The 25,631-nt window shown below is 45.2% G+C and overlaps 1 protein-coding gene across 1 annotated transcript in view; it reads left to right on the forward strand.

Moving 5' to 3' along the window:
* Window positions 1-9,987: 9,987 nt before the first annotated feature.
* Window positions 9,988-25,631, forward strand: part of HUNK (hormonally up-regulated Neu-associated kinase) — an 89,495-nt gene continuing 73,851 nt past the window's right edge. The window contains exon 1 of the mRNA XM_075910712.2: window positions 9,988-10,702. Within this exon, the coding sequence (XP_075766827.2) occupies window positions 10,445-10,702 (258 nt within the window). The 5' untranslated portion in view covers window positions 9,988-10,444. The remainder of the gene's footprint in view (window positions 10,703-25,631) is intronic.

A 25,631-nucleotide genomic window follows, 5' to 3' on the forward strand; every position in this document is an offset into this window, starting at 1 on the left:
ACAAAATGATACTTTGCAAAACTGAGCATATATTGTGGGAGGAATGTTTCAGATCCCACAGACTCTGTGGACACAACTGGGTTAATCACAATAAAAAGAGTGCACAGCGTTAAACATCACAATTTTGTTTAAAAATTGCAGATCATTTTGGGCTCATGGGGAGGTGGGTGGCTGTGGTGTACTACATAAGCCTTCTCTATTATTCAGGCATTCCACATGTTGGAGGACATAATTCTTGTGGTTCTTGAATGACAAAGAGAGACTTTATTCCTCAGCTTCTGGTGACAAGCCAGCCATTAATGCCACTGAAATATTCAAACTTATGGTGACTGAACAGCACAACTATGAGTGGAGAGGTCTAGTCAGCAACCACAGTGGCCATAGAAAATACACCCTTTCCTAAAATGTGACTACCTGTCTGGAGTTCCTGCTAGGGGAATATGTTTGCAGCTGCCAGTAACCAGGAGTAGCGTAATGTTCCTGGGGAACTTAAAGTTCTTCTGTAGTGTCAACATGGATCACTGTGTCTCCATGGCTTCTGAGAGAGCCTTTTATGAGTGGTAATGTGGACTTTCAAAGAACTCCGCAGCGACACCACCACCCACATCATGTTTCTGGGCTCTATGCAGCTCCCCAGCCATATCTTGGACAAATGATTTTATCACCCATACACTTAAACAGACTACATTAATAAATGGACTCTTTTTAGCCTCCCCGACCCCAGCCAGTTCAGTGTTTACAGATAAGTCATGACAGGGTTGTGTAAGTAGGGAGTAGAATACTAATAGGGAGGACAATATAAGGTTCTTATTTTTAACTTCCCATCACATGGTAGCAAGAATGTGGAAGTTTCTAGTACCAAAATGTAAAAGCTTCCCTGGCTTCATTTTGAATTCCATCGGGCAGAGCTTTGGCGGGGAGGGGTGCCAAGGAAATCAATCATTGGTAGATACCTGCTACTGCCTCTGGATTATAGTAATTTATAACCTGGGAATCCCTTCCATTCCTATATTAAAAAAACAAACATGGATCCGGAAAATTTCTAGGCTTTGGTGCACATTCGGTCTCTTCCTTTTCCTTTGTCAGTTCTGCCACAGGCTGTTCTTTGGGATGCAAGGGTCATAAAAACACTCCTCAGGACTCAGGACGTGCTGCAGCTATGGTGGTGGCAAAGCCTCCAAAGTACCTGGTTCCAGCACCAGAATTACTTCACTAGCTCCATCCAGTGTCAGCTGGCTGGTTACTCTCCAGTGTTATGATGGCCTCAGGGGGAAAAGGTTGCCTTCCCAGCATTGTTGACTCCATGCCCGGTGCAGTAGCCTGGCAAGCTTCTCATCAAAGGGGCAGGATGATAGAGAGCTCCTAGTGGTGCAGGTCTCACCTTTGACTTTCTGGTAATTGGTCTTGAGTCACTTCTCCCTCTGTACTAGTCCAGAAAATCCCCTACACTATCTTTGCTGTCTCTTGGTATTTGTAGTCATTCCTAGACTCTTACTAAAATTAACCTTGTTGCTTGCCTCGCATCACTGATTCACCAAAACTTGGCTGTGCTCCCACAACCAGGAAGCAGCACACTTGGCAAAGGACTTCCTCTTGTCTGTAGCCATTTCAAATGCAGGAGAAGGTCCATGTGTTCGCAGTTCAGAGCAATAAAATGGCAGCTGCTATACTTGGACAGTTGGGGTTGCTACCATTTCTAGGGAGTTGATTGACTACTCTTTTGATAGAGAGGAAGAACGACATTGTCGGTGGGGTTGTGGGATAGTGATGGCTGACTGAGTTCAGAGGGCATAGATTCATAGAGTCATGCTGCATCGACACTGCAAAATAATAGAGTTTGGGCCTGAGTCCTAGCAGGACCTATGCTTGAACACACCTCTGCTGTGGCATCAGTGTTCCCTCTAAGCCAGGGGTGGGCAATAATTTTTAAAGGGGGCCACGCTAAAAATTTCTGAAGTGGCCCTGGGCTGTGCCAGAAGGGGCAGGGCATGAAGCAGAAGGGGTGGGACTGGAAGACTTCTTGTTCTCCCCCATCCACAGACCCTGATTGGCCGGGGGTGGGGTAGCACGCAAAGTCTTTGCTCCCTGCCCTTAGTGACTAGGGAGAATCGTTAGCTGTTTTAAAACAGCTGGCGGTTCACTCTAGCTACTGTGCACCCCTGGCGGGGGGGGGGGGGAGAGACTTCACACGCCCTTCCCACCCCCAGGCCAATCAGGGCCTGGGGGGCAGAGGAAGTATGTGAAGTCCCTCAGCCCCTGCCCCCACCCTGTCAGGGGTGCACGGCAGCTGGAGAGAACTGCTGGCTGTTTTAAAACAGCTGGTAATACTCTCTAGGCAAGGACTTCACATGCTCCCCCACCCCCAGGCCAATCAGGGTCTGTGGGCAGGGGAGCACAAGAAGTCTCCTGGTCTCCTCTGATGCTACTCATCCTTGGTGGGGAGAGGACACTTCACACATTCCACCATCCCCAGGTCTCAATTGGCCTGGGGGCGGTGGAGTGGCAGGGTGACCGCAGGCCAGATCCACCAGCTTGGTGGGCTGGATCCGGCCCATGGAGGCTCTTATGCCCATCCTTGCTCTACACTTTTCCATCCATGTGGATGTTTTGCATCCCTGTGCTCAATAAATTTTATGTGTGCTGAAGCATGTGTGGATGTGCACCACCAGTAGACACAAAATACCTAACAGTGGGCGGGCGCTCTGCTAATCAGCTGGACAGCAAGTGCTCAGCTTACAGGGAACACTGTGTAGCATGTAGGGGCTTGGGTTTAAGTCAGACAGAGCTCTGTGTAGACAGAAGGGTGGGTATGGGCTCATGCCAGTCTCTAAGCCTGGGCTTATGTTTCAGTGTAGATGGCACTGAAAAGCTCCATATTTAGCTAAAGTCATAGAATGACCCAGTGGTAGACTTGGGAATAGAATCTAGGCATCCACACATCCAGTCTACTGCTTCACCCTCTGGATAAAAGTGCTTAGAAAGCTGCTTTTATAAGTGTAGCAAAAAGAAGTGGCTAACTCAGATTATTAAAGTTTGCGCTGAAGCTATCATGGGGTGGACCCTGCAGAGCAGTCTCACCCATGCAGTTCTTTTTGCAGGACCTATGCCTTAATGACCCAGTTGTTCCTAGCTGTTAGAAAGATCTCATAGCACTGGTTGAGACATCATCTACTGCAATATTTTAGAACTATAAAGTTGGTGAAGGACAACACTGTCTGACTAACTGAATTTCTTTGCATTCATGGGAAGAAATCTGGCTCTTACTTATTTTTAGTACCTGATTACAGCTTTTTCAACCTGTAAGTAGGCTGGTACCTTTAATTCATTAACAATTTCAACAGTTAATCAGAAAATGTTATTACCTAGGACAGCTACAGCTCATATTGAAGCACATGGGAGTTACAGTTAAATTAAAGCACTGACAGAAATAAATGCAGCCTTTGATCCCAGCAATTCCCTTCCATCCAGACTGCACCCTGATGGGCACAGCAGGACAGGATAAAAACCAGAGAAAGGTGAGAGACTTGCCTATTTGAAAAGAGACTGCCAAGCTATTTAGTCTTCAAGTTTAATAAAATTTAAAAATAGTTACCAGGCTCTTTCAAGGTCCATCTCATTGTCTCTGCAACATCAATTTAAAAAAATAATTTTTAAATGTTTAAAATGTCTGTATAGACTTAACATCTATTGAACTCTCTATCCACAGTGACCAAAACTATATGAGTATTAGATGGCCGCACATATCTTTGTGTATACAAACACAGTAGCATGTGCCCCTTCCTCAAAGCGCTCCCCAATGGCCAGAGGAGTATCCCACCTGCTGAGCTCCTACTAAACCTGGGCAAAAAATTTTGGTTGAAACCTTTTTTTGCCAAAAAATGCAGATTCAGAGCAAGTGAAACACTTTGCAATTGCTTTTTGGTTTTCACAAATTTTAGTCAAAACAACAACAAAATCAGAATTGTTAAGGCATCTCCACAACAAAATGTTTTGATTTTGTAGGGTAGAATCACAAAAAGATTTAGAAGCTTCAGAGGGTAGCCGAATTAGTCTGTAACAGGAAAAACTTTAAAAATAACAAATAGTCTAGTAGCACCTTAAAGACTAACAAAACATATAGATGGTATCATGAGCGTTAGTGGGCACCACCCACTTCTTCAGATGGCAGCAGGGGAGGGGGGAATCAACTAGTCAACTCGACTATCCAATAAGCATTTGCTTATCGGATAGTCAAATAGTCGACTTGTCCTTAACATCCTTAGTTCAAATCCCTACTCAGGAGCAGGAAGTAGAATGGAGGTCTTCCTCTTTCTAAGTGAGTGCTGTAAACATCTGGGCTACGTCTAGACTGGCATGATTTTCCACAAATGCTTTTAACGGAAAAGTTTTCCGTTAAAAGCATTTGTGGAAAAGAGCGTCTAGATTGGCACAGACTCTTTTCCGCAAAAGCACTTTTTGCGGAAAAGCGTCCGTGGCCAGTCTAGACGTGCTTTTGCGCAAAAAAGCCCCGATCGCCATTTTTGCGATTGGGGCTTTTTTGCGCATAACAAATCTGAGCTGTCTACACTGGCTCTTTTGTGCAAAAGCTTTGCGCAAAAGGACTTTTGCCCAAATGGGAGCAGCATAGTATTTCCGCAAGAAGCACTGATTTCAGACAGTTGGAAGTCAGTGTTCTTGCGGAAATTCAAGCGGCCAGTGTAGACAGCTGTCAAGATTTTCCGCAAAAGCACTTGCTTTTGCGGAAAAACTTGCCAGTCTAGACACAGCCCCGGTGATTGCCTGTGTATGGGCCAATAACTATTCTGCTATTCAAGTGGAACACCTTAAACAAGAGAAACTGAACAAGCCTCATTCTGGAATATGCTCTTACCCAGTAGTAAAGACTAGAGATGTAAATGGCTAGTTGAGTAGTTGACTATCCGATAAGCATATGCTTATTGGGTTATTGAGTGACTACTCAACTAGTTTTTTAAGTTTTTCTATCAGAGGCAGTAAAAGAGGGAGCAGGAGCTGGCGCTGGAGGGAGCTGGCTTAAAACCTGGGCCCCTCCTCCCACAGCACCACCTCTGTTACAGGACCTAACGACATAAACCACCACATCAGAGGCTCATTCAGCTGCATAGCCACTAATGTGATATATGCCATCAAGTGCCCCTCTGCCATGTATATTGGCCACAGTCTCTATGACAAAGGATTAATGAACACAAATCAGATATTTGAAATGGTAACACATAGTAACCTGTTGGCGAACATTTTAACTTGCCTAGGCACTCATTCATGGAGCTAAAAGTGACTATACACTTACAAAGCAATTTCAAAAACCAGCTGGAGAAAGAAACTGCGGAACTGACTTTCATATGCAAATTTGACACATTTAACCCAGGTTTGAACAAAGACATGAACTGGATGGGCTGTTATATTCAACACCCAAATGACACCAAAAGCTAAGAATTGGGCACTTACAGCCCACTCTATTAACCTCGTTTAGCATGGACACTCTAATTGACAAGGTTTTCCTTTATTTCCATTTCCCTCCCCATTTCCTCTCTTTTTCTGCCATTTATTTTTCCCTCTGGACCCCTTGCTCCATTCATCTGAAGAAGTGGGTTGTGCCCATCAAAGCTCATGATACCTTCTACAGTTTTTGTTAATCTCTAAGGTGCTGCAGGACCATTCATTATTTTAATTTTTTTCTGAAACAAAATGCTTTGTTTGACTCCAAATGCAATTTTTCTGAATTTTCCATTCATTAGAAATTCAAAAAGGTTTTGGTTTGATCCAAACTGAACATTTTTTTAAAAAAATTCAGAACTGCCAACAAATCAAAAAATCAGTTTTTGGTCAGCTGCACTCCTGACACATTCAGGTAATGGGTAGATCTTCTAATGCCTGGTGTCAGTCAGAAAGTGGCTTCCTAAGTCTACTTCCCTAAAGACAATAAGCCTCTAAGGCAGGGATGGGCAATAATTTTTGGTGGGGGGGGGGGCCACGCCAAGATTTTGGAAAGTGGTCAAGGGCCACACTTTCCTGTGGAGCGGGTGCAGGGTCTAGGATGGAAGTTGAGTGCAGAAGGGCACATGGGCTAAGGGACTGGGGTTCAGGAGAAGGTGTGGGGCCCAAGAGGGAGTCTGGGTGAAGGATGGGGTTGTGACCTGGGTCAGGGGATTGGGGTGTAGTGTCAGAGAGGGAATATGGGTGCAAGAGAGGATTCTGGCCTGGGGGAGGGGTACAGGAGGGAGTGCAGGGTCTGGGAGGGAGTTATGACCTGGGGCAGGGGGGTGCAGAGGGTTTTGAAGGTGACCTGAGGGAGGGAGTTGGGGTATAGGAGGGGCTGGGGTGCTAGAGTCAGGCTTTGGCTGGGAGGCACTTACCTAAGCCTCTCCCAGCCAGCAGCCCTGCAGCATCCCCAAGGCAGGATGTGCTCCCTGCTTACTGCAGCCCCAGGTCACTTAATACTGCAGGCTGCTCCCTCTGTATGGCTCTCAGCTCTGGCAGGGGGATAGGATTGTGCTGCCTTTATCTTCCAGGCCAATCTGGTTGTTTCCAGCCAATAGGAGCTGAGAGATTGACCGGGGATGGAGAGATCACATGAAGTCTCCCCCTCCCTCCAGAGCAGAGTTGCAAGACAGAGTCCTGTGCTTAAAATAGCAGCTGCTGTGTGACTGAGGGTTCTGGCAGGGTGGTCCACAGGCCAGATCCGATGGCTTGGCAGCCTGGATCCGGCCCACAAGAGGATATCTTGCCCACCCCTGCCCTAAGGCCACATCTAACCATGTCTATGCTAGAGTGCTTTTGCTGGTATAGCTTATAACAGCTGCCGAAAGAAAATGAGTTATACTGCCAAAAGCACTTCTATCCACACGAAGGCTTTTACCAATATAAAAATGTCACACACAAAAAAAATCAATCACAGCTCCAGCCAACATTGCTAAACTTGCAGAAGTTTCTCGTGTAGACCTGGTGTAAGGCAGGAGTGAAAATAACTTAAAATTCCTTACAAGTCTTATTACAACCCGGATCCCCAACTGCTTTTTAAATAGCTCCCTATACAGCTCCTGCTGGAGCCGTGAACCAGGGCAAACCCACTTGCTTTGACCTCTGGTGTCAGTCCTGGAAAGTGTCCCTCCTTCTGAAAGACTGTTCCCAATGGTGGGGCAAGTGGGGCTTAACACTGGATCCTTCCTGGTTTGTGCTCCAATTCGGGATAACTACACTTGTATCTGAAGGGTAAGCTTTGGAAGGAGCAGAGGAGAGTTTATCAATTCCAAGTGACTTGCTAGGGCCAGGAGGAACTGATGGTGGTGGGTGGTTTGTCTGAAGTGGGGAAAGTTGGTCAGGACTATGATCAAAGAATATCAATCCTCCTGGTTTTTAAAACCCTCCAGGAACTTGCTGCTGCCCGTTTCATGGACTTTATCTTTCTCTCTGTTCCCTCTCTGCTCCTTCTGCTCATCTTGCACTGGCACTTTTTGTGAATTATAAACTCTCCCCTGCTCCTTCCACAGTTGAGCTAATTGCTGCATTCGAGATATGGTGTCTGTTGACTTAACTGAAAGGGGGCACGAGCAGGCCAGTTTTCTTGAGGCATCATCAGCAGTGGAATTTGTTCCCTCATTTGGCATGCCAAAGCCTGAAAGCGTTAAACTTCAGGACAAGCTGAAAGAGCCATTTGTTCTCACAGACTTTTCCTTAAGGGAAGGATAAAGTTCTGGAAAAGGGGTGGGAGTTGAGAGCTGATGGGTAATTTGCTTATTTTCTGTTTGGGTGTATTGTAATACTGTAAATGTATCCATAGCAGGGGAAGTGTGTATATTTTAAAACCAAAAGGAAACCATCAAAATAAGTGCTATTGTTGCTAGACACTTCTGTTCAGCTCCCGCCCATATTTCCCCTTCATTACTTTTCCACCTCATATGAAATCTCAGCTAAAAATGTAACTTTTCATCAATAATATAATAACATCTGATGCATCCTCTGTTGGGGGAATGTCTCTAGCCTGCACACACACGGAAGAGATTTCTTAGTATTCATTAGGGCATAGTATCTAATAGGCTACGTCTACACTGGCCCCTTTTCCGAAAGGGGCATGCTAATTTTAAACTTCGTAATAGGGTAATCCGCGGGGGATTTAAATATCCCCCGCGGGATTTAAATAAAGATATCCGCCGCTTTTTTCCGGCTTGTAGAAAAGCCGGAAAAGAGCGTCTACACTGGCCCGATCCTCCGGAATAAAGCCCTATTCCGGAGGATCTCTTATTCCTTTTTGAAGTAGGAATAAGAGATCCTCCGGAATAGGGCTTTAGTCCGGAGGATTGGGCCAGTGTAGACGCTCTTTTCCGGCTTTTCTACAAGCCGGAAAAAAGCGGCGGACATCTTTATTTAAATCCTGCGGGGGATATTTAAATCCCTCGCGGATTTCCCTATTACGAAGTTTAAAATTAGCATGCCCCTTTCGGAAAAGGGGCCAGTGTAGACGTAGCCTATAGTGTGTTAAACTGACTCAGAGTACAAATAAGAAACTGCCCCAAAGAGCTTACAAATTAGTTTCAGACACATAACACATGGAAGGGAGGTTATGCAAAATAGAAGGGTGTAAATAGACTGGAGGAAGCACTGAGGTAACAAGAAGATTATTCGTTACTAATCAAGGATTAGTCTGTACATGGTGGAACAAAAATTTGACTTTTAAAGTGTAAATAAAGAGAAACACCTTTGAATTCTTTGTTGTGGGTGTCATGGTACAGGTATGTTTTAGGGAGGAATTTAAATGAGAAGTGGTCCAGTAGTCTTCTGGGCTAGCTCAAGGAAGTGTTTTTATGTATAGGAATTCAGTACCTGAGTGAAGATACTGACTAGTGTCCTCAACTCCCAGGATGTCAGTATAAGGTGGGGGGTGCTTCACTTTAGGATCAGGACATTAGTATATTCATGAACAAATACATCAATCTCTAGATTCTATGGTTCTCTCTTCTGTATGTCCCTGAATGTCTCTGTAAATACCTGTACATACTTTGTACAAAAAAGGTTGGAAGGACAATGTAAGAGTCTGATTTTTTCTCTCTTTGCCCTAGATGAGGAAGATCTGTGCAGAAAGGATCACCCTTGCTCCATCACAGGAGGGAAAGGAGCAATCAAAATCTATGTCTCCCTTTCTGTCTCCCCTCTTTGTACATAAAGCTGCAGGTGTATTATGAAGAAATTAACATCTTTACATCTGTAAAACATCTTAGGATACAGCTAATACAAAGAAAGCTATATCAAATAAAGTTACGCTGAAAAATGCTTCTTGGAATTACTTGTAAAAACAAAATCAGGGTAGAAAACTTAAAAATGTGGAATGCTCCTGTAAATAAAATAATGTGAACTGAAGCAAAAAAGCTGTACATCGAAAAGCTGCATAGGAACTGCATTGGCACTCTGTGAATGTATTAAAAACGTGAGGGGCGGGGGGGAGTATTCATGCACTCGCTGGCAGAGCTGTCACGATCTCAGTTCTGGAGCACATTTTGCTAACAAGAGAATGAAAGAAAAACCTCAAGCAGAGGTTCACAAGCAGAAAGATGGGGGAAAGCAGTGAAGTATAAAAATATTCTCAAGCAAGAATAAAAAAAAGAGAGACAATAAAACCCCACACATACATGTCCAGAAAAAGAACCACGCAAAATGTCTGTACCCTGCTGGGATCTAGGACTTTTAGCCTAAAATTACAGAGCACTGTCATGAATTTGAGGTGGCTTTTCTCGCTGGGTGAGGGGTGGGATGGGGGGTCTGTTTTGAGAGCTGTGCACTCGCAGTAGAGGGGGAAGGGAGGGGCCACCAGGGTTTGAAAATGTTCACGCTGCTGTGCTGAGTTTAGATCACATCTGTTCCCGCCGCGTGTGACCGGATTAAATTACCGCACATTTCAACCGGAATGAGGCTTTTTGGCTCCCTCCCCCTCTGAAAAAGGGAGCCTCCAGCCCAGAGAGAGCACCTCTCGGCTGCACACTCCAGGGGAGCGAGGGGAGGGGTAAAGCGAGGCCGATCCAATGGGGAACCCGGATTGCACGGGGACTGGAGACAATTGATCTGCGGGAGCTGCCTCTCGCTTGCTCCTCAACGTGATGCGCCTTGTGTGCCAGCGCTGCTCGCTCGCCTCCAGTAGTCGCTAGGCTCGGCTCGCTGCACGCCGCCCGGCTGCCGAAGAGACTCGCGCTGGAGCGGCCACCCGCTCTCCCCTGCTCTAGCCCGCGGCTGCTCCGAGCAACTTTTCTCCCTGTCTCCAGACGGCGCCGGAGCACACGTGCGCCCTGCTGCCGCCTCTCGGCGGGGCGGGGAGCCGCGGGGGGCTGCAGAGGCGGGGCTTGTCCCGATGCCGAGTGAAGGTCCCCGGCGGCAGCAGCAGCAGCGGCAGTAGCGGCGGGAGGCCGGGGAGCGGCGCCGGCCAGCAGGGGCAGGCGGGAGGATGCCGGCGGCGGCTGGCGACGGGCTGCTGAGCGAGCCGCCCTCGGCGGGGTTCGGCGATGGCGGGGAGCCGCGGAAAGCGCCGCTGGGCTCGGAGGGAAGTTTCCTGCCCGCCTGGCTCAGCGCGGCGGGGGCGCGGGAGCGGCTGCGGGATTTCCAGCACACCAAGCGCGTCGGCAGCTACCTGATCGGCAGGAAGCTGGGGGAAGGGTCCTTCGCCAAAGTGCGCGAGGGGCTGCACGTGCTGACCGGAGAGAAGGTACCCAGACCCCCCTCCCCACGTCCCGCACTCCCCGCCAGCTTCCCTCCCCAGCCCCGCACCCCGACCCGGTTCCCCCCGCCGGGCACCCCGAATAGCCCTGCTCCTCCCGACCCCGCACTCACTTCCCTCCGCTAACTTCCCTCCCCGCCAGCAGCTCCTGCCCCGCTAGCTCCCGCGCCGCACTCCCCACCAGCTTCCCTCTGCTAGCCTCCTGCTCCCCCTCTTCATGCACCTCCCGACCCCGCTCCCGGCGGCAGCGCCTCTCTATCCATCCCCCCCAGCAACACCCACCCTCGGGGGCAGCTCTCTCCTCTGCTCCCACAGCACCCAGCCGACAACCGAGGCAGCTACCCCCCTTCCCCTCCCCGCAGACTTATTAGAAGGGGCAGCTCCCCCAGTTTATTCATTTCTCTCCAGGAGCAAGATCCCTTTTAATCCAGCCCCCCTTCTGGCAAGGAGCGTTGCGGCCGTCCCCCTAGTTATGCCTCCAAAGGCTCCTATTTACAATTGTTATAGCGCCGTGTTTCAATTCTCCTCTCCCGCCTTCTCCCCCGCCCCCCACGTTAACCCGTGGGAGCTTCCCTCTCCACCTTGGGGCCAGCTGTCCTGCTAGCCCTTGGCAAAGAGAATGCACTTTTTCATTTGAGTTTGGGGGCAACTCCAGTAGTTTAAGTGGGGGAAAGGCGAACTGAGACAACTTCCCCCTCTCTTTTTTGCTGGCATATGGTGGATATGAGATTGTACTTTTTCCTGAGTGGGTTCCTGGGATTTGGTTGCCTGTGAAATGAGTTTGGTGTACCCAGTCCAGCTGGGAGCAGATAAAGGTCTCTGCCACACTAATCTCCCCACCAATCCAGTTGGCATAAATTATTGGCAATCTGAGCACAAAGATGCTCCCACTAGGACTGAAAGTTGTCAGTGATTGAAAGGACAATTAACTAGGGACTGTCCTTTCTGCCAGAGGTAGTTCCCCTAACTGGATTGAGACTCATTGGCTGGGCATTATACCTGCACTCTATCATTTAGAGATAAATGGGTACTTGTGTCTGCAGCACTTTTCATGAATATCAAAGGTGCAAAATGAAAACTCATGGGCTGTGTCTAGACTGGCCAGTTTTTCCAGACAATCAACCGCTTTTCCGGAAAAACTTGCCAGCTGTCTACACTGGCCGCTTGAATTTCCGCAAAAGCACTGACTTCCTATTGTAAGAAATCAGTAATTCTTGCGGAAATACTATGCTGCTCCCATTCAGGCAAAAGTCCTTTTGTGCAAAACTTTTGCGCAAAAGGGCCAATGTAGACAGCTCAGATTTGTTTTCCGCAAAAAAGCCCTGATCGTGAAAATGGCGATCGGGGCTTTTTTGCGGAAAAGCGTGTCTAGATTGGCAAGTGCTTTTGCGGAAAAGTGTCCGTGCCAATCTAGACACTCTGTTCCGAAAATGCTTTTAACGGAAAACTTTTCCGTTAAAAGCATTTCCGGAAAATCATACCAGTCTAGACGTAGCCATGGTGTCTTGGAGAGCCACAGTATTTTATGCCCAAGGAAAAATTAACATGGTTCTAAATAGACAGTATAAAGAAAATATCTGAATTCATAGTACACTGAACTTTGTGAACAGTTTGGCTACATTCAAACACAAAAATAGTATTTTCATTTTATCAATAAACTAAGATTTTTGGTAACCATGGATTTGTTTTGTTTTGTTCTTAAAATGTCTTATTCACTGTAATACAATATAGAATTGAATTATTTATCTTCCCCTTTTGCCTTTAGTTATAAATATTCCTTAAACATTGTGGCAAAGAACATAACCCCTTAAACTGGCATATTGGTCACTGTGTAATTTGGTATATCTGCAAGCAAGACAAACAGATACTATTTGCTATTAAAAAGAGCGGTAGTGGGTTTTTTGGGAGGTTGACTGTTTGTGATTAGACGTTGTCATACACTTGAAGATGTAGCACATATTTTAGTTTTTAGAGGATGTTAGTGAGTGATGAAATCATCTTATGGAGACTCACTATTGTTTGTTTATTACTACTGTATACAGAATCTTTTAGTGAATGCCTAAAGGAGTGGTTCTTAAGTGTAGTCCTCAGATTGTACCATCTTGCAGGTTGTCCTTGGACTCAGGGCTCACTCCCCGCTGCAGTGTGGAGCCTGTACTGGTGCTCCAGTCCTGCTGTGAGAATGGAGTGCCAATGCTGGCTCTCTGCTGCGTGGGGGGAGGGGGAGGAGTCGAGACTTGTGGGCCAGATCTGGCTTGTCAGGGAAGGCAGCATAGGATCCCATAATCTTTTCACCCTCACACGTCCCTCTCCAGCTGAGACTCTAATTCACAACCGCCACCCTCATTCTCAGCCCTCTCTTGCACCTTACTTCCTGGCCAGATCCTGCAGCCTACCTCCTCCTGTACCCACCTCGTCATTGGTGGTTGGCTGGTCATCTGTGTAAAGGTCTGCATTGAGCTGGGTGGGCCATAGGCCAAAACGTTTCAGAAGCACTGGTTTAGAACATATGAACGGCCACACTGTGTCTAACGGTCCATGTAGTTCAGTATTCTGTCCTCTGATAATGGGTGATGAACAGGGCGATTACTGAGAGATCCATTCCCTGTCATCCAATTCCAGCTTCTGGCATTATGAGGCTTGGAAACACCTAAAGCAGGGGAGTTTCCTGGCTATTTTAACTAATAGCCATTGATGTACTATACTCTAGGAACTTACCTAATTCTTTTTTGACCCAGATTTACTTTTGGCTTTGCAACATTCTGTGGCAGGGAGTTCCACAAGTTGACTGGGTGTTGTGAAGAAGTACATCCTCTTGTCTGTTTGAAACCTGTTGCCAACTAATTTCATTGGGTGAGCCCTGGTTCTTGTGTTATTTGAAGGGGTAAATAACACTTCCTTATTTACTTTCTCCAAGCCAGTCATGATTTTAGACACCTTCATCATAACCTTTCTTAGTTTTCTCTTTTCCAAGCTGAACAGTCACTGGGGTGGCTGTTTGGCACCGGAGTTAATTAGCCATGGCCAGTTAACTGGTTAGCCAGTCTCAGGCTTACTGTTATGCTTACTGGTTAAACAGTTAACATCCCTAGTTTGAGCACATACCTTTGTGCCCAGTTTCTAACCAGTTTGTCAGTGGAGAACACCCAGACTTGTGTAGTGCAGAACACTTTATGATTATTAAAACCTCATTGCACCTATTGAGCTAAATTCATCCTTAGTGTAACCCATGACACCAAAGGAATTACACGCCATGGGGGTATTGGGCCTTTGCAGGAAACGAGTCCTGATAAAATGAATATGGCTGTAGAAACAATAGTCTGAGAGCACATTTCAGCTAATGAGAAAAGTATTAATTTTGAGATAATCTGGCCTTCCTAGTTATGTACAAGTGATGTATTAATGACTAGGTTGTCCCACACTGACCTGAAACTTCTCTCCAAGGAAGGTTTAAACAAACTTTTAAAATCTTTCTAATTTTTACAAAAAGTCTAGTTAACAAAAATGGAGACACAGTATGCCTTAATCTGTCTAACATACTACATGGGGAGTAAGGACACTAAGGCTACGTCTACACTGCAGAGCTATTTCGGGATACTGGAAGTATCCCAAAATAGCTATTCTGTGTCTATTGAAATAGATTCAAAATAGATTTCAAAATAACGGGCGGTTTATTCCAACATCCCTGTAGCCCTCGTTTCACGAGGGTTAAGGGACATTTCGGAATAGCATTTAAATTCAAAATTTGGTGCCGTGTAGACAGCACCAAATTTCTAAATAAACTGTTTTGAAATTAACATGAAATAAGCTACGCAATTTGTGTAAGACAAATTACGTGGCTTATTTCGAGGTAAGGGTGCTCTGTAGGCACATCCCTAGATTCTAGTCTGGACATTGCTGCTGAGTGGCTGTAGGCAAGTCGCTTCAGCTAAGTAAGCCTCTGTTTCACTTCCTATCCTTTGGCTCTCTACTGAGACTGTACACTCTTTGGAAGCAAAAACTGTTTTACTATGTTTCTATGGTGCCTAATGCAATGGGGCCCCGATCTCTGTTGGTGCCTCTTAGGGCTACATGCAAACAAATACAAACAATAATAAAAGGGGTTAAAAATCCTAAAAAGAGTTTTCTCTACAGTTGTTCAGAGTGGGTTTGACAGCTTATTTTAACCAGTCAGATCACGGTAAGCAAGTGACAAGAGTATAATGTACTCTAATTATAGTGGTACTGTAAATGCAGCTATCGTTAAGATTGTCATAATTTCCATTATAATTTCCTGTACTCAAGTTTTTAACTCCAGTTGTAGAAGAAATTTATTATGGGCTGAAATTTAACATGTAATGTGCCCTGAAACTTGCAATGGGAACAGTAATAGGATTAGTGATTATTATGTTGTAGAAGCACAAAAAAAAATCCATCCTTGTTCTGTTGCCAAGCTCATCCTTGGGCTTCAGTTAGAGATGTCTGAGTGTAAATGACTAAGGGTATGTCTACACTACAGAGTTTTGTCAGAAAAACGGCCGTTTTTCCAACAAAACTTGAGGAACGTCCATACTGCAATTGAGTTCTTCCACAAGAAAATCGAAAGAACAGAGGGGTTTTTCCGACATTGGTAATCCTCATTCTACGAAGAAGAAGCCTTTTTGAGAAAGAGCTCTTTTGGAAAAAGGCGTGTGTGGACAGGGAAGAGGGAGTTCTTTTGGAAAGAGGAAAAAGCACAGGTGCCCTGGTGGCCACGCCTTTCATAGCAATCACAGCTTACATGAAAGAGAGCGTCCATTCAGTCTGGAGGCTCTCTTTCGAAAAAGCAGGTGGTTTTTTCAATGCACTTTTGCAGTGTGGACACGCTCTTTCGGAAGGAGTTTTTTCAGAAGATCTCTTCCAAAAAAAGATTCTTCCGAAAGAAGCCTGCAGTCTAAATGTAGCCTCACTGTTTAACCAATATAACGGTTAACGGTGGCGGTTACACTCAGTGAAGCCTCCTCCCTGGGAGCTGTGTGGGAAAGGGCTGCCAGCTCTGCTCCCGTGGAGCAGGTTTTGCTGCCACAGTGAAGCCTTCTCCCCAGGAGCCAGTGGGGCTGGCAGGAGCTGGAGGCCCCACTCCTGTGGAGTCTTTGCTGAGGACTTTACAGTATAATGCTAAGCTTTACACGGCTGAACCCGCAGCACAAGTAACCATGTAACTGCTGAGATTTTCAGCAGTTACACAGTTACCCCACTAACATGATTTTTAACATCCATAGTTTCAGTAACTAATACCTCTAATATTCTGATTGATAAAAGACACCTATGCAGGCATGCCCTTTCCACCTCCCCTTTTCTGGATTGCTACATTTACTTCAGTCTATTAAACAAAAAAACTCCCTCCCCTCCAAAAAAAAAAAAAAAAAGAGACCCACCACTGGCCTCTCTGTGTCTGCTTCTAGACTCATAGTTTCTTTTATTTCTTGAATAACAACAATTATAACAAAAGGAACAAATTGTGAACACGTAGGAGAAACAATCTTCTCAATTACATGGGCTCGTGTCCTTATTTTTGTGGACAGGCATGTTGCTTTCTGAGCTCCCCTTGCCAGGTCAGCAAGTTGTAGATGGGCTGATCCTTCACCATGGAAGTCATTGGGGGGGGGGGGGGGGGGGCTGTGACAGACTTCAGCTGGCACAGAGTCAGACCTGTCACTTCTAATTGCTGGTTAAAAGGCCCATTTTCCCAGCAAGCCCACTTCTTTAACTTCTCCAGCTTCTGGATAAACCACGACATAGGGAGTAAGGATGTAAAATCCGGTTTCATTAGACAACGAGTGAAACGTTACATTTAACCAGTTAACAAATTGAACGGAGGCAGAGAGTGGCTGGAGTGGCTCCCCTGCGCTGTGGGTAGGTGCTGCTCGAGCTCGGCTGCCTCTGGCCCTATGATGGGCTGCTGGCTCCCAGTCCTATGAGCTGGGGGTTGGCAGCCTCATGCAGGGCTGGAAGCAGCAGTTAGAGTATGTGTGCTCCCAGCCCGCATAGGGGCTGCTGGTTCCATCCTATGCGGGCTGGGAGCTGGCAGCCCCACAGGGCTGGAGCAGCCCTCCACACACACAGAGCCCAACACAGGCAACTGTGCCCTGACTGCAAGTGGGAAAGACAAACGTCTGCTTTCCTGGCTTCTTTGCTCTGTATGTGGGGTTTTAGGGAGGAGATTAGAGCAGGCACCTTCTTCAAGACGTCATCATTCTGCATTATCATCTGCCAGAATTCTCAATGACTGCAGTGGGACAAGTTGAGGAGTAGAATACTACTCGAAATAAAGCACAACAAACTTGTTCTAAACAAGTATAGGTTCAATATCATACTCCTTACACAGATCAGGCCGCCAAAACCACATTTAAGTTAATAGGAGCTCTATGTTAAGCCACACAGGGCAGCCTTTGTGACAATTATTTTATTGATTTTCCTTTGCCCCTTCAAATTGCTTTTCAGATTGCTTAGCAAGAAATATTCAGTAGGCGTGACACCATACTTGTCTCATAGTACAGTGAAGAAGAGGGACTGTTCCTCTGTGTCTGGAGTCTGGACTAAAATCCAGTTCCTCTGGTGGCACAGTGTACTTTCACTAGGTCAGAAGACCTTTATGTCAAACTTTTTAGCTCCTGTAGATTAGAAAAAAAATCACGTAGAGCTCAACTCTATAATCTTATCCATCCCAGACACGTGTCCTTGCAGGTGGACTCCCATTGACTTCAGAGTGGCTCCATGCTGGATTAAAGGTCTTCTCATGTGGACTAGTTTGTAGAATCATGGTATTTGCTGCATTTTTCTAAACTGACATTTTTCAGCCCTATTACTCACTATACTGATTAGTGCTTCATGTGTATTGGAAAAAGAAAAAATAAATTGACAAGTTGATTTTGTTTTGTTAAGCAGTTATTGAGCAAGGGCACTGATTTAATGTCAATAAAAATGCCATAAAATGTGAAGCTTAATGCTAATATTTAGTGGCTGCACAGACACAATCTGAGCCCATTACAGTCATTCAAAATTTCAAGTAAATTAAGGTGCCCCAAAAGGCATGATGCAGCAGACCTTAACCGCTGTGGAGGAGTTAATACATATTATTGCTTCATAAATGTATATACTTAGATATTACATTTTTGGATTAATGTGTCCTCAACTAGGCTCAGATGCATTATAATGCATTGTGTGATAGCACAAGATCAAGGCAATACAAAGTGAATGCCAGAACTGTGCTGTTACCTCACCCTATCATCACTGGGTGTTTCTGGGATGTTCAGATAGCTTATGATATAATATCTACTTTGCACCAAATCCTGGTTCCTCTACTCCCTTGACTAGTCTTGCTGAACCTGCTGGGACCACTCCTGCAAGTGAAATAACCTGGATTTTTTCCTGTACCTCTTTTAAATAGGCACAACAGGGTGAATTAAGGTTAGATGTTACAGCCTTAGCTATGAATGTCTTTACTTTTTAAGGGTTTTAGGTCAAATCTTTTACTGTACTTTTTGTGGTTTAAGATTTCCATAATAACAGGAATGTGATTACTTTCTGCTTTTGAAAAAAGACTGGTTATGCTTGATGCAATTGAATACATTTCTGAAAATTTGGGGGGAAAAGGTTTGATTTGTAAGATTCCTCATTTCAGATAATCTTTCTTGATACTTCTTAGAAAGCAGTTTCTGTTTTACTAGCACACTAAGGGTACTTCTAGACTACATACCTCTGTCGCCAGAGGCATGTAGATTAGGCTACCAGACATAGGAAAATGAAGCGGCAATTTAAATAATCGCCGCTTCATTTAAATTTACATGGCTGCCGCGCTGAGACGACAAACAGCTGATCAGCTGTTTGTCGGCTCAGCGCGATAGTCTGGACGCGCGGGTGTCGACATCAAAGGTATTTGTCGACCACCCGGTAAACCTCATCCCAGGAGGCATACCTGGGTGGTCGACAAATACCTTTGATGTCGACACCCGCGCGTCCAGACTATCGCGCTGAGCCTACAAACAGCTGATCAGCTGTTTGTCGTCTCAGCGCGGCAGCCATGTATATTTAAATGAAGCAGCGATTATTTAAATTGCCGCTTCATTTTCCTATGTCTGGTAGCCTAATCTACATGCCTCTGGCGACAGAGGCATGTAGTCTAGACGTACCCTAATTTAGATTTATTGTTAAAAATTATCATGATCAAATCGTTTAGTTAGCTATATTGTACAGGCAGTCCCCGACTTACGCGGATCCGACTTATGTCGGATCCGCACTTACGAACGGGGCTTTCTCGCCCCAGAGTTCGCAGGCAGCGGGACCGCCCAGAGCGCAGCGGTCCTGCCACCTCAACCTCTGGGGCGAGAAAAGCTGCTCCGGGTGCTCCTGGTCTGCTGGGGACCGTCTCCAGCAGACCAGGGACACCTGGAGCAAAGCCGGGGAGGCGGAGGGGTCCCGCGCCTCTGAGGCTTTGCTCTGGCAAAGCCGGGGAGGCGCGGCACCCCGCCGTTGCTGCGGCTTTGCTCCCCGTGTCCCTGGTCTGCTGGGGGGGGGGGGCGCAGCTAGTGCGCCCCCCTCCCCAGCAGACCAGGCTTTTGTTGTGGACCCTGGGGTAGAGCAGCTGGGGCGCTGCCGGGTTGGTCCTGCAGGGACGTACCTGGCAGCCCAGCTGTTCTGTCCCAGGCTCGAGATTCAGCCGCTGATCAGTGGCTGATTCCAGGAAGCTGGGGGCAGAGCAATTCTGCCTCCAGCTTCCTGTAGTCAGCCCCTGGTCAGTTTCAGCAGCAGCGGCTGAATCTGGAGCCAGTTCCGACGAACATACAAATTCAACTTAAGAACAAACCTATAGTCCCTATCTTGTACGTAACCCGGGGACTGCCTGTAATTGAATGAATGACAGGAAACTCAGATGTTTTCTCAGATAATCTCAGACTCAGTGTCTTTAGACTCAGAATGACCAGCCATAAAGCAGTAAAAATTCACCAAAAATAGGTTTCACAAGATACTATTGCCCATGGCATTAATGCAGACAGAAGAGGCTATGTCCCTTTGAATGTAACTGAGTGAGACTGCTTGTACTTTCAGTAGATTGAGGAGGTTGGATGATTTATTATGCATTCTGATCAAATATATGAAAGCCTCTGTATTGTATCATAAAATGACAATATATTAGAGCTAAGTAATGTTTTAGAGCTGAAGGTTATATAAAGGAACTTGAACTGAAATTACATTTAGTTTAATTTCTGGCATAGGTCTTGGCACTAGTAGTTGCAAATATTGAATAGTTTGATTCCTAACCCACTGAAAAACATATTTATCGCTTTATTTAGAGTTATTGTTGATCTTAAAAAGGTGCATTTTTAGGTCCTGGTAATCAACAGTTTTGCATGACAATGCCAGCTATGTAGTGGAAAGTAGCTACTAAAAATATAATTTTCTAGGTTCCGCCATAAAGGTAAAATGACTAATATTAGAGATGGCCTTTGCACAGAAAGTTCTCTTTTTAGAATATATTTTTGTAGCAAACAGGTGCTAAACTGTGTATTTTAGAAACCTGGAAATGCAGAAGTGATATATGTGGGAAGAACAAGCACTCGGTAGAGAGCTGGAAATTCCTATTAACCCTCAGCAGGTACTCCTTGAATGAAGCAAGTATTTGCAAAAAGCACCTGCATAGCAGGTCCCGGGGAATCTGTCATCTGTCAATGACAGATTGCACTGCATACAGTTAACAAAATTACATGCTACAGTAGCAGTCACATTCTGAGCTTCATGGCCTGCTTTACCTTTTGAAGTGCTTATGAATGATTGAAATAAGCGTATAGGGAATAGTACAGCTTCAAGTGTTCTCGGCAGGTGTTGAGTCAGAGAAGCCTTATTTGGCTTCCATAGAGCCTAAATGAGATTCACTGCAGGTTGTGTCGCTGTTCTAGGCCAGCCAAGGCATTTGTGCTAAGAATTTACTGTGACTGAAAAGACATAGGCTGTTACATTAACATCCATTTATGTTTCAATGTCTGGGAGTATTTAGAATGTAGGGAGATTTAGTATATATGAGAGAGAGGTTGTCTCTCATACCACCTACCTTCCCCAGTACCACACTACTATTCCCTCCACAAACAGTTGAAGAGGCGGTAGCTTGCAGCCAGTCTTTTTCTGGATGAGACAAACAGAAGAACGTAAGAATGACCATTGTGGGTCTGACCAATGATCCAGCTAATCCAGTATCCTGTCTTCCAACAACCACCAGTGTCAGGTGCTTTAGAGGGAATGAACAGGACAGGGCAAGTATTGAGTGGTCCAGCTGCTGTTGTCCACTTCCAGCTACTGGCAGTCAGAAGTTTAGGGACAGCCAAAGTATAGAGTTTTATTCCTAACCACGCTGGCTGAAGGAACTTATCTAAATCTTTATTGAACCTGCTTATAGTTTTGGCCTTCATAGTATCTCCTGGCAGTTATTCCCTCAGGCTGATTATGTATTTTGTGAAGAATTACTCCCTTATATTTGTTTTAAACCTGTTGCTTGTTAATTCCATTGAGCGACCTCTTGTTCTTGTGTTGTGAAGGGGTGAATAATACTTCCATATTCACTTTTCCCACACCAGTCATGATTTTATAAACCTTTATTATATCCTCTCCTTCCCCCTGTAATCATCCTTTTGCTAAGCTTAACAGTCTCTTTATACGGAAGATGTTCCATACTGCTAATAGTTTCTGTTGTCATTCTCTGTACGTTTTTCAATTCTAATATATATATTTTTAAGAATGGAGCAACCATAACTGCCCACAGTATTCAAGATGTGAGAGTACCATAGATTTATCTAGTGCATTATGATATTTTTCTGTCTTATTATTGATCCCTTTACTAATGGTTCCTAGTTTTCTGTTCACTTTTTTGACTGCTGTTGCATATTGAGCAGGTGTTTTCAGAGAACTATCCATGATGACTAAAAGATCTCTTTCTTGAGTGGCAACAGTTAATTTAGATTTAATGAGGGGGTAGGCATGACATAGGCGAGCAGGCTTTAAAAGCCAGAAGCAGAGCGACCAGGGGAGCGAAGCAGATAGGGGAGTTTAAGAGGGAGAGCAAGTGATCCCGCCACTCAACAGGCTATCAGGTGAGTGTACTAGCTTTTGGTGTGAGTGAGTTTGCTCAACTGTTTGAATTTTGATTCTGATTTCAGATGATTTCGGTTTCAGTTACGGTGGCAGTTGGGATTGTGTGTCTGGGAGTTCCTTTGTTCCCTTGATTGCCTTTGATTAGCTTTCCCCTGTGTGACTAATGAGGGGATAGGCCTGACCTAGGCAAGCAGGCTTTAAAACCCAGAGGCAGAGTGACCAGGGGTGTGAAGCAGACAGGGGGCTGCAGACAGGGGAGTTTAAAGGGAGTTTGACAGAGGAAGGCCCACTATAGTCAGGAAGACCTGCAACACCTGTGTCAGGACTGCTTCTGTCTCCTCCACCTGTGCCTGTAGCCAGACAGACCACCTGATCATGGATGCCTCTACTCAGATCCTGGTGTGGTTTTGCAGGGACTGTGGTTTGCAATTCCCACTTACTGATATCCAGGCTGGGAAGACCATCCAATGTGAAAGGTGCCTGCTAGTGGAATCTCTCAGGAAGCAGGTGGGAGAGCTACAGGAGGAGGTGGCTAGGCTAAGGAGCATCCAAACCTACAAGCAATTCCTGGATAGTATTAATGTGGAGACAGCTGAGGTAGATGTCCCACTACACAAGACTGCTGACACACCACTGATGGAAGAGGAGATGGTTCGGGGGGACACTAGCAGCTGGTCACTTCTGGCAGCAGGCAGTGCTCCACTCCTGCTCCCAACCCTCTCACCATGGTCCTGAAACCGTTACATTGTTCTGGATATGGGAGATAAGGTTCAAAGAGGGCAGGTGACCAAAGCCCCCAGGTAAGTGAAGAACATGGAGACCTGGGAGATGGGTTGGAAATGTGATGAAGTGTGGGCTATAATAGCTGAGAGGGCAAGGCAGAACTGGGAGGCAAGATCAACTCAGTATCTTAGATGCTTACATACAAATGCAAGAAGTATGGGTAATAAGCAGGAAGAGCTTGAAGTGCTAATAAACAAAACAATGACATCGTTGGTATCACAGGGTATGTCTACATTGCCACCCTGGGGTGGCTAATGTAGGTATTCAAAGTTGCAAATGAAGCCCGGGATTTAAATACACCTAGTAACGGTAGTTCGAATTAGAGAGCCTAATTCAAACTACCTACTCCGTGCCGCGTGTAGCCGCAGGCACAGAGTCCGCACTAACGGGGATTTAAAAATGGTGGCGCCCGGCAAGATGCAAATGAGGCTCGGGATATTTAAATCCCGGGCTTCATTTGCAACTTCGAATGCCTACATTAGTCACCCTAGTTTGAACTAGGGTGGCAGTGTAGACATACCCACAGAGACTTGGTGGGATAATACACACAATTGAAATATTGGTATAGAAGGGGACAGCTTACTCGGGCAGGATAGGCGGGGGAAAAAGGGAGGAGGTGTTGCCTTATATATTAAAAATGTACACACTTGGACTGAGGTGGAGATGGACGTAGGAGGCAGATGTATTGAGAGTCTCTGGGTTAGGCTAAAAGGAGTAAAAAACAAGGGTGATATCATGCTAGGAGTCTACTACAGGCTACCTACCCAGGTGGAAGAGGTGGATGAGGCTTTTTTTAAACAAGTAACAAAATCATCCAAAGTGCAGGATTTGGTGGTGATGGGGGACTTCAACTATTCAGACATCTGTTGGGAAACTAACACAGTGGGGAACAGACTATCCAATAAGTTCTTGGATTGCATTGGAGACAACTTTTTATTTCAGAAGGTTGAAAAAGCTACGAGGGGGGGAAGCTATTCTAGATTTGATTTTAACCAATAGGTAGGAGCTGGTTCAGAATTCGAAAGTGAAAGGCAGCTTGAGTGAAAGTGATCATGAAATCATAGAGTTCATGATTCTAAGGAATGGTAGAAGGAAGGACAGCAAAACAGAGACTATGGATTTCAGGAAGACAGATTATAGTATTCTTAGAGAGCTAGTAGGTAAAGTCCCATGGGAAGCAAGACTAACGGGAAAAACAACTGAAGAGAGTTGGCAGTTTTTCAAAGGGATATTATTAAGGGCCCAAAAGCAAGCTATTCTGCTGCATAGGAAAGATAGAGAGTATGGCAGAAGGCTGCCTTGGCTTAACCAGGAGATCTTGCATGATCTAAAAATAAAAACTGAGTCATATAAAAAGTGGAAACTAGGACAAATTACAAAGGATGAATATAAGCAAACAATACAGGTAAGCAGGGGCAAGATTAGAAAAGCAAAGGCACAAAAAGAACTGAAACTAGCTACAGACATAAAGGGAAACAAGAAGACATTCTATAAATATATTAGAAGCAAGAGGAAGACCAAGGACAGGGTAGGCCCACTGCTTAGTGAGGAGGGAGAAACAATAACAGGAAACTTGGAAATGGCAGAGGTGCTTAATGACTTCTTTGTTTCGGTCTTCACAAAGAAGTCTGATGATGAAGGAACGCCTCACATAGTGAATGCTAACGGGAAGTGAGTAGGGTTAGAAGACAAAATTAAAAAAGAACAAGTTAAAAATCACTTAGAAAAGTTAGATGTCTGAAAGTCACCAGGGCCTGGTTAAATGCATCCTAGAATACTCAAGGAACTGATAGAGGAGGAGGTATCTGAGCCTCTTTGAAAAATCATGGAAGACTAGAGAGATTCCAGGAGACTGGAAAAGGGCAAATATAGTGCCCATCTATAAAAAGGGAAATAAGAACAACCCAGGAAACTACAGACCAGTCAGTTTAACTTCTGTGCCAGGAAAGATAACCGAGCAAGTAATTAAGGAATCCATCTGCAAACACCTGGAAGATAATAAGGTGATAGGTAACAGCCAGCATGGATTTGTAAAGAACAAATCATAACAAACCAATCTGACAGCTTTCTTTGATAGGATAATGAGCCTTATGGATAAGGGAAAAGCAGTGGACGTGGTGTACCTAGACTTTAGTAAGGCATTTGATACGGTCTTGCATGATATTATCAATAAACTAGGCAAATACAACTTCGATAGGGCTACTATAAGGTGGGTGCATAACTGGCTGGACACCGTTCTCAGAGAGTAGTTATTAATGGTTCACAATCCCATTGGAAGGACATAACAAGTGGGGTTTCACAGGGGTCTGTTTTGAGACTGGTTCTATTCAATATCTTCATCAGTGATTTAGATATTGGCATAGAGAGTACGCTTATTAAGTTTGCAGATTATACCAGGCTGGGAGGGGTTGCAACTGCTTTGGAGGATAGGCTCATAATTCAAAATGATCTGGACAAACTAGAGAAATGGTCTGAAGTAAATAGGATGAAGTTTAATAAGGACAAATGCAAAGTACTCCACTCAGGAAGGAACAATCAATCTCAAACCTACAGAATGGGAAGCAACTGTCTAGGAAGGACTACTGCAGAAAGGGATCTAAGGGTCATAGCGGACCACAAGCTAAATATGAATCAACAGTGTGATGCTGTTGCAAAAAAAGCAAACGTAATTCTGGTATGCATTAACAGGAGTGCTGTAAACGAGACATGAGAAGTCATTCTTGCGCTCTACTCTGCACTGATTAGGCCTCAATTGGAGTATTATATCCAGTTCTGGGCACCACATTTTAAGAAGGATATGGAGAAATTGGAGAAGTTCCAGAGAAGAGCAACAAGAATGATTAAGGTCTAGAGAACATGACCTATGAAGGAAGACTGAAAGAATTGGGCTTGTTTAGTTTGGAAAGGAGAAGACTGAGAGGGGATCTAATAGAGGTTTTCAGGTATCTAAAAGGGTATCACAAGGAGGAGAGAGAAAAATTGTTCTCAGCCTCTTAGGATAGGACAAGAAGCAATGGGCTTAAACTGCAGCAAG

The sequence above is a fragment of the Pelodiscus sinensis genome, chromosome 1 (assembly GCF_052426305.1).
Source record: "Pelodiscus sinensis isolate ZL-2025 chromosome 1, ASM5242630v1, whole genome shotgun sequence".
Lineage (NCBI taxonomy): Eukaryota > Metazoa > Chordata > Testudines > Trionychidae > Pelodiscus > Pelodiscus sinensis.